This window comes from Emys orbicularis, chromosome 16, assembly GCF_028017835.1.
Source record: "Emys orbicularis isolate rEmyOrb1 chromosome 16, rEmyOrb1.hap1, whole genome shotgun sequence".
NCBI lineage: Eukaryota > Metazoa > Chordata > Testudines > Emydidae > Emys > Emys orbicularis.
In genome coordinates, this window is record NC_088698.1 from 16,244,028 (window position 1) to 16,253,874 (window position 9,847).

At 44.2% G+C, this 9,847-nt stretch overlaps 1 protein-coding gene across 1 annotated transcript; it reads right to left on the minus strand.

Annotated features, from left to right (window-relative positions):
- Nucleotides 1-4,456: 4,456 nt before the first annotated feature.
- On the minus strand, nucleotides 4,457-8,256 carry CLDN5 (claudin 5). The gene has a single exon (XM_065417680.1). It carries the CDS (start codon nucleotides 8,254-8,256, stop codon nucleotides 7,600-7,602), a length of 657 nt encoding a protein of 218 aa, XP_065273752.1. The 3' UTR covers nucleotides 4,457-7,599.
- Between the last annotated feature and the right edge of the window lie 1,591 nt (nucleotides 8,257-9,847).

The following is a 9,847-nucleotide window of genomic DNA, read 5'->3' on the forward strand; positions in this document are numbered from 1 at the left end:
TTCTATTATCCTGTAGCTGGTTTGTGATTTTTTCCCCTCTCTTTATAATTGTCCCATTATTTGACTGTGGTTTGAAATTAGAATTACTGGATAATTGCAAAGATCATTCTTCTTTCAATTTATAAAGTGTAGTACCACATTTGCTTTTCTCCAGCCTGTATATCTCTGTAGTTCTATATCACTGAAACAACAACAACAACCCCCAGTCAGTGATTCAGTACATCTAATTAATTTTTTAGACTGCATGTCATCTAGACCTATGGATAGGAGAGAGAGAGTGTGTGTGTATAATATAAATAGTTCAAATATACCTTTAAGCCTGCCTTTTGTTAATAGCTATTTCCCCCCAGGTCTTTGTAAATGTAAGAAATTCTGAGTCCTGATTCTCCACTGTCTTGCACCTTGTGTAGTCATTTTACACCTGTGGAAGTGAATGTAAAATCTGGCCAATTCACTTATTTTGCAGAACTGTAAATAACTATACAAGGTGCATAGGAAAGGCAATTTTTTTTTTTATTTTTTTTTCCAGAGATTTTAAAAAGGAATTCAGTATCCAACAACTCCCCCTCCCAAAAAAAAAAATCAGTGTATGTGCAGTATCTCCATTCTTTACGATAGATAGATTGTGTGTGTATGTGTACAAGACCGTGATACTGAGGCAGGAAAAGCCATGGGTCATATAACCAGATCTGTGGCAATTCCTTTACAATTTCTAAATCACAAACAGCACACTTTCTTGGCCTGAACTGATGAAGGCAGTTTTGCAGCCTAAAATTTGAATTCAGTTGAGGATACTCTTCAGTGTGGCAAACACAACATCCCAGAACAGCTTATGATGGGCTAAGGAAAAGCAGGAACCCCATGTACTGAGAAGATTGGGTAGGAGCCCTGGGTGGAATGCATCAGCATGCCTTTCACATAATATGTATGTTTCCAACCGTTTAGGTTAATTCACAGCACTTATGACCTTTTCCTGCCATAACTTTGGTTTGAAGCTGTGTAACATGCACGAAGGATTATGGGAGAGAAAAAAGCTCAATGTTGTAAACAAACTTCTAAAATGCCAAAGACAAAGCAAGTTGTTAAAGTGATTCATGGCAGACTCTCTCAATCTGTGTTTCAGAAAAAGAAAAGGTAAAGCAAGGCTTGAGTAGCCAAGCAACCTCAAAGCCTGACCACTGTTGCCATGGGAAGCTTTATCAATGACACAGTGGCTGAAATTGTCCTTTTCTTGTAATTGAAGCTACAGTAAGAAGAAAAGGGAGTTTTTCAGACAGGCAGCCCCCTCCTGCAGGGAATCAGCAAGGAACAGACTGGAATTAAGTCTTGTTCACGCACACACACAAAGGTCTGATCAAAATGGGATTGACAAAATCCAGTCACTTTCAAAACATAAATCTGAGTCCTTTTGAGCTCTGTCTTCGAAAGGATTTGCCTTACCACAGCCAGACTACAGGTAAGTTGAATGCAATTCTTGAGCTGAAGACAGAATGTACTTGCTGTAGTGTTTCCTGATTTGTTTAATTTGGCGGAAGTATTTGCTACATCTTACCAAGCAAGTTACCAAGAGTTACAAAAGCAAACCCTGACACCCAAGAGATGTACCTATTAGTGATGATTTGTATACAAAGTTAAAGCTCTGCATTTCACTTCAGTCATGCATTGTGGGTCCAATCTGATACTGAATCTTGCATCTTTCAGCATTTCCCAAGTGCAGAGAACAGACAGGAGACTGATTTAATGTTTAGGATGCTGTAATGGGTCTCAGCTTGTTTAGAGCAAGGTGGGTTTTGAAGACAGATTAGACTGGAAAATAAAGTAGGGTGTACTACTTACTTGCTCTTGGGACTTTAGAGATGGACAAAAAAAACCAAGGACAAACTATGTAACATTCAGTAGTCAGGTTTTAACATGGGAATAGCTGTATAAAGAAAACCGTGGGCCTGGACTAATTCCTCCCTTGGAGTGTAAAAGGCTTCAGTACATCCCGAAGAACAGATGCATGACAAATATATCTTTGTGCAGGAAAGGGAAATATTTCTTAAACATCCTATAGCAAACGTGACTGACTGAGTTTCCCTTTCCTCCTGCCTGGTGCATTTCCCCTCTTTGCACAGATGGGTTCTAACTACATTTGCAGGGTATGAACTATAGCTGACATTCAGATTCATAACTCTAGTGGTTCATTTAGCACTGCGGTTCTCAAACTGTGGGTCGGGACACCATTTTAATGAGGTCACCAGGGCTGGCATTAGACTTGCTGGGGCCGAAGCCAAAACCTGGGCCCCACCGCCTGGGGTCAAAGCTGGAGCCTTACTGTCCAGGGCTGAAGCCAAAGCCTGAGGGCTTCAGTGCTGGGTGGTGGGGCTCAGGTTATAGGCCCCCCACCTGGGGCTGAAGGCCTTGGGCTTTGCGCCCCCCCCCCCCGCCCGGGGTGGTGGGGCTTGGGCTTTGGCAGGACTTGGGTGGGCTCAGGCTTCGGGCCTCCCTCCTGGGGTCGTGTAGTAATTTTTGTTGTCAGAAGGGGGTTGCGGTGCAATGAAGTTTGAGAACCCCTAATTTAGCAGACAAAGGGCAAGCAGGCAGACACCTTTTCTCCAGCCCAGCATGTGGAAGTCAATGAGAGGGTGGCGAGGAGCTTTTGTTCATCTCAACATAGCTGGCATGAATGCTGAAAAATGCAGTCTTTGAAGATGTTTTCTTTTTTAAACAACAGCCTGTCCAAACAATGGGATTATTTGACAAAGTCTGTAAAGTATTGAATGAACTCCCTGACAAGGCTAGAACCTGGGCAAGGTCCCTGCTAGTCATGAGAATTGAGAGTTTCATTGAACATTCATTTTTTTTGTATGTTTGTGTTGACAGCATTTTTCCAGCTCAAACACACTTTGTAGAAACTGAGTGGCAATGAGGATCGGTAATAGTGTCCCCCTCTTAAGGTACCAGCTCATCCTGGGCCTGATCCAAAGCTCATTGAAGTCAATGGGAATCTTTCCATAGATTTCATAGGCTTTGGATCAGGTCCATTGAGCCAGGACTGATAGTGATTTGAAGTTGTTACAACCTGATGACTGTTCAGGGGCCTGTGTGAAATGACTTGGTGGCTCTCGATCTATTTCCATTTTCCATTTCACAAAACCTACAACTACTGCTACTAATTTTGTTAGCAGTCCCAGCAGCGAGGCTAAGAACTGAACGGTCCACAGAGAATAAACTGCCCACTTTCCGCTAGGGGTGATCCATCTGTGATCTGTCTCAGCCATGGAGGAGCAATGTAAACACATCTTGCATTGCTGCTGCCTGTGTCATGCCTGTTCTTTGAGGTCAAATAGCCTAGTGCTTGTCAGAAACACAAAATTAATCTGATTTTTTTTTCAAAAACAAAGTCACCAGCCCTAAACTTTGGGAGCTAGAAGTAATCAGCCCCTGGCAGGATCAGGCCCAAACCTCATTCTGATGAAAGCAGGACTTTCTAACGTCTTCCGTTATTTCTCCAGTGCTCAGTTATGATTTTTATTTTGTTTGTGGCTTTATGTAGAAATAAAAAGCATCCAAACCCCAGGCTTTCACCTGATGCCAGCTCCAGTGATGTTACTATTAGTGTTCTCCCAGGTTATTTTATAAAGACTGGCAATAGGAAAGCCTATCACAGGACGTAGAGCCATGACATTCAGAATAAAGACACTTTCAGAAGAAGTGGGCCAATTTTTTTGTTACTATAAAAGGGCTCAGCTCCATTCTTTCAGGAGAATTTTGTCCACTCACATAAGCAGAGAATGTTGCCCATTATTGGCAGAATTATGCTATTTTTAGTGAGAGACATGCACAGAAGTAACGCTTTTTTCATACAAGAGGTCTGGCTAGAGTGATTGTTTCAGATGTTGCTTTTAAGTGGCTGCAGCCTTGTGGTGATGTACAGCTATGCTTCTAAAAGGTTGCTTTGTTAAATCAAGTTTCCCTGTAAGGTGTTGATTTTTATAAGATTGGTTCCAGGGGAAAACACAAACTATTTGATACTTAACGCCAGTACCAAAAATGGTTGTTCAAAATATTGCTGGTCAGAGCCCAAATCTTGTTTTGTTTATTTAGGCCCCAGTCCCACAAACACTTTCACATGCACACAGCTTTACTCTCATTAGTGGGACTACTCACATAATAAAGTTATATACAAGTGTGTTTGCAGGATTGGGGCTTTATTCGGCTCAGGAAAAATTCCCATTGAAGTCAATGAGATTTTGCCTGAGGAAAATGAGTAAGGACTGCAGGTCTGTTAACTCCATTCGTTACCCACAGGGGATCGACAGTAGTTAGATTAATTAGAGTGACAGTGCGGTACGAGGGGAAATGATAACGACGGGCCCAGATTACCCCCATTGACTTTTCTGAAGTCAGTATGGGGATTTGTATTCTAGTTTGTTTTTTTTGTAAAGGACACAAATAAGGCACCACACAAATTACAAGCCAGCTTTGGTAGATTTCTTGCAAAATGTACACATTTAAATGCTTTTACAGTTTATAAGGTTACGGTGTTTACAAACAAAAGTTGCAAAGATGAAATACAGAATATTTCACTCTTGTACCAAAATCACATATTACGTTACAATAACAGTATTGTAGCTCTCATTTAAGACACTGACAGTTTAAGAACTGCACCTCTTTACTGAGGAAACAATTCTACACATATGGTGTTTGCTTAATGATCACATAGGCTCAGATCCTGCAAACATGCTTGTGGTTAAGCATGAAGTTTTATCTCCAATGGGACTAATCATGTGCTTAATGTTAACCACATACATAAGTGTTTGCAGGATCAAGGTCCTAGTCTCTCAAGCCTCTGTGTATTGACACCATCACTTTTTTATGTTTACTAAGCAAAGCAAGAACAATATGGATGAAGCCCTATTGCAAAACTACAGATCCAGTTAGATCACAAGTCTCAGCAACAATGGCAAATATTCAGAATTGACATACACATGTGTATTATATGTTTGTGATGGAACCATGAGGCTGTAATTAAGGTTTAGTGTTATACTGCGAGGGAGACTAATGTGTAGAGTGTTTCCTTATTAGTTGGAGGCAGAAGGTAGTTCCTTATGGAGTCCATCTGGGTCAGTAGAAGTGTGCTGGGTTGGTATAAGAGTACTGTCACATGGCCTAGAACTTGTTTAATTGTTTTTAGAGTTTGCATTAGGAACTGTCACACTTACTCAGTCCCTAATCACTTTTAAAAGAAGCTTGTTTCACACACATCTAAATCAGGAAATCCCAAATTGTCCTTGCATAGAGCAAAAATTAGTCATCCTTCCTCCCCGGTGATAAAAGTTATGGTGGCTATGGGAGCCATAACCTTGAATTTCTTGATTATTGCATGTAAAGTCTCAGCAATAATATCAGGTTAAGAATTTTTTGCATTTCCTTGTTTGTTTTTAAAATAAAGGATGGTGTTAGTAAATTTAACTGCTGTTGCGCAATCAAACTGATGCATATTCACATTAAATTGTGCCCCTACTGAGCACACAAAATTTGATATTGGCAGCAAGACGGACTCAGCAAGATGGCAACCAAGACCTTGCCGAGTCCTTTACATTACTTGTAAAGTGATATCGGAAGGAGCCTACTTGGCCTAACCATATTCTATTCAGCATTAATCCTTCCAATTTCAAATTGTGCATGCAAAGCATGTGCCAGAGCAAGTACACATTGTATGCTGTAATGATTTCATATTCAAGTAAACATAGACTAGGAATGGGTTAAGGAGGAGGGATGGTTGGCTGGCCTGAGAGTACTGAGCAATCAAGGTTACAATGTAAGATGAGTTTTATTTGAATGCACAGTGCTTCCTATGCACATGGATCAGTGCCTATACCTGTGAACGACTGTCCCAATTAGTGGAAAATCAAAGATCTCAGTCCATGATTGTTCTAAACCAATTTTCTTCAAACATAGCAGGGCAGAGGTTAATTGTCTAAACTGAGGAATGAAGACCAAGGTTAGTTTGAAGTTTTAGAAAGAACTTACATTTTATTTATCCAAGCTCAAACAAATTGAAAAAAATTCTTAAATAATGAAAAAAAAAACAAACCCACCACTGTTACAATAAGCCAGATGCGGGTATTTTCTTTACAAGAAAATAAATAAGAGACATTTCAACCCAAAGGGTCTTTTTAAAAAAAAAAAAAAAAAAGTGAAAGGACTGAAAATGTTTTATGATGAAAGTTAGTGTAATAGTGGCACAATTCAGTATCATCACACATATCAGTTGATAAGATATATAAACATTTGAAGTCTTGTAAAAGAATCCATTAAAAAAGCCAGATTGCATTCACAACGTTCAAATTTGAAGGAGGTGATGACAAAGTCCTACTGGGGGAATGTTCAGGGCACCCGCCCCTAGGAAGAGATGTTTGCTAGTACAAGCCATTTGGTGCACTAACAGATGCAAACTCCTCTCTTATTTTTGCAAATACATTATACTATAAACTCCTATTCCCTATGGGTTGTTCTGGACACAAAATGGGAGAACAAGTTGCTAGTTGTGCATGATGCCCTAGCATACCCCGCCTCCTTCCAAAGTTTGTCTCAAACAACCAGACACTGGTTGTTAAATACCAAATTCGAGTGCTGGGCTGTCACCTATTCCTGCCCCCAATAGTTCGTACATCTTTATAATAACAAAACATGCGGCTAGAATATAAAAATATACATATAAAATATAAACAATCTCGTTTGTTTTTTATTATAAAAACAGGGTTAACAAATAAGGAGTGTTGAGTTCTGAACTAGTTCTGTAAAATCCTGTACCAGAATCGTCCTAATTGCTTAGACCGATGCCCTGCGGAGTTTAGGTTAGTTAATTTCATTAGCCATGTGTTCACTCGGGTCTGTACAGCGGCAAGGCAGCACATTACAACAGCACAATGAAACTTTTTTAAATTATAAAAAAAGACAGTAAGGGAAGGATGATTCCCCAGCTAGGGAGATGAATTCGCTGCTTAAGAGGCTTTGTTTTAAGAGAGTTCTCATTTCTCCACAATCGGATGGAGAACGCAGACTTTATCTTATTCTCTAATGATACATAAACAATCCGGTAGGTATTTTGGGGGCAGCAGTAATAGTAATCAAATTAAATAAGCAGGTGCGGGTTTGTAATTAGTCACAAAGTAGTTTAAAAAAAAAAAAAAAAAGCCCTGAGCACCTGCTCTGTGGTTCATATTCCTGCAGTAATAGCTAACTCGCTTGCATGTTACATAGCATACATCTCAAAGCAAACAACCCCCTTCCAGTTAAGGCGAAGCAGTGCCAGCCATTGGATGACCGGCCGATTTACCGCTCATCCCGGGGGAGACAGAAGAGTGAGGAAGAGAGACCGAATTCACGCCGGTGGTCCTTTCTGTTTAACGTTTGCAAGGCTCAAACAGGGGCGAGCTCCAGGCGCGCAGCCGGGCTGGTCTTGTGCCACTGAGCGGTACCTGCGCACAGTCCAGTTCGGAGCTCGCCTCCCCGGAGTCCGCGCGAGTCATTTCAAGCATCTCCGGCGAGGGAGCCGGGCCCAAGGCAGGGTCCGGCTGGGAGCTGCAGCCCGGCTCCGTCCCTGGCCCCTCAGACGTAGTTCTTCTTGTCGTACTCCCCGTTGGAGGTGGGCCGCCGGGTGGAGGCCGAGTACTTGACGGGGAAGGCGTTCTCGCCCTCGCCGGGGCAGGAGCAGGAGCAGCAAATCAGGCTGCCCCCGAGGAGCAGCAGAGCCGTGGCCGCCCAGCCGATGTAGAGGGCGGCCCCCATCTCCCGCTTCATGGAGTTGGGCACTTTGGGGTCGTAGAAGCCGCTGATGATGATGTTGGCGAACCAGGAGACGGGGATAAGGACCAGCACCCCGCAGAGGATGTAGAGGACCCCGCCGGTCATCACGATCCAGGACTTGGTCTTGCCGGCTCGGACGCAGGTGGTGCACTGGGCCCCCACCACGGTCACCATCAGCGCCACCAGCCCCAGCAGGGTCACCAGGACGGTGAGCGCCCGGCCCGTCTGCATGTGGGGATCCAGCGCCAGGATGGAGTCGTAGACTTTGCACTGCATCTGGCCCGTGCTCTGCACCGCGCAGTTCATCCACAGCCCCTCCCAGGTGGTCTGCGCCACCACGATGTGGCCGTCGGTGAAGGCGGACACCTGCCACATGGGCAAGCCGCAGACCAGGATGACCCCCACCCAGCCCAGGACACACAGCCCCAGGCCCAGGATCTCCCGCGCTGCCGAGGTCATTCTGCTCCTCTGGATTCACTTGCTGCTCGGGACTCAGCTGCCAGTGGCTTCGCGCTGTCTCGGGAGCCGGCTCAAGTTGCGAGTGCCAGCCGGGGGCCCGCGGGGCTCTATTTGAAGCCGCAGGGCGGGCCCCTCCCTCCCACCTCCGGCCAGTCCCAGGCAGCGGAGGCCGCCCCCGGCCAGCGAGGGGCTGGCTGGAAGGAAGCAGGAGCGCGTGTGAATGATGAACGCTTGGAAGGAGTTGGGGGGGGGGGCAGGAAAAGAGGCTGGAAAGGAGCCAGCTGCAGACGCTGCAACTTCGTCTTCCCCTCCCAGGGGCTGATCCGCGCCATGGGGCGGGGGGGGGTCCTTCTGTGGTTAAGGGTGGGGCTCTATGACTGGCTGGCAGCGTGCGCCAGCTCTTGCATTGCGACAGTGACACAGACACGGGATGGGGACAGGATGGTCCCTGCGGTCTGGGCCCCCCATGATGAAGAGGGAAGTGCCGGTCACAATGGGAGATGAAGTCACTTTCAATCACCCCTTCCGTGGTTCACTTTTCTGGCATGGGGGGAAGGGGAACCTGACCCCTCCTTTCCCTTGCCTGCGTGCCTGGACTTCACCCTCGGTTGTTATATGATGGCGCTTTACCGCACTACTGCAAGGGGTTTGTGTGGAAGAGGCTCCGCAGACTACAAAGGACATTGGATTATCTCTGTCTTTTGGTTTGGCTGGGAGTCAGCCATAAACTATTTGCAAATCGTCCCTTTCACAAATGACTGTTGCTTAAAGCGCTGCTCTTATCTCAGCCTGATAGTCCATAAGGCACAGATATGCTGTCACAGCTGTTACTGATTATGGACAACATGTTGGGTACTGTGTTGTAGCTCATTTGGTCCCAGGATAGTAGAGGGACAAGGTGGGTGAGGTAATATCTTTTAATGGACCAACTTCTGTTGGTGAGAGGAGAGACAAGCTTTCCAGCTACATAAAGCTCTTCTTTGGGTCCTTGGACAAAATGTCATTCTTGTTTGGATCATTCTAATTGCTCCTGAAAACCTTAGATCTTCCTAAATTACCAAAGGGTAGCAGTAGTTCAACATGATGATAACCTTAACAAGCTCTATGGCAGAATCTTTGTTAACTTAGACAGGTCTGAAGTTGTCAGGAACAGAAAGAATTACGAAGAAGGCTGAGAGAAATAATGAGGGCATGGGATGTTTTTTATTGACAAAGCCTATGGTGGCAAGTTCAAAGAGAGTCCATTGAGATCTTGCTGGGCAGAATAATAGTGCAGAATTGTCAGTCGAAGAACTAAATGCATTTGCTAAAAAAGGCATAAAATCGAATACACATTGCGTACAGCACAAAAGCCTAAGCAAATTCCATGCCAAAATGTAGTTATGAGAAACCTTCTCCAAGAACAATGAACTATACATTATACATGGAATCTTCTCGTCCTGTTTCTTTACCCAATGATTACTTTAATATTCTAGCTAAAATACTGGTGAAGAGACTTCTGCATTCATGAAGATCAATCCATTTTACACTGGGGAGGACAACAGGAAAGGAGAGATGCACATTGTCGAGTGATGACCTACATGTTTGAAGG

Coding starts and splice junctions, on each gene's coding strand:
- CLDN5 (XM_065417680.1), bottom strand. CDS start 8,256: ATGACCTCGGCAGCGCGGGAGATCCTGGGCCTGGGGCTGTGTGTCCTG.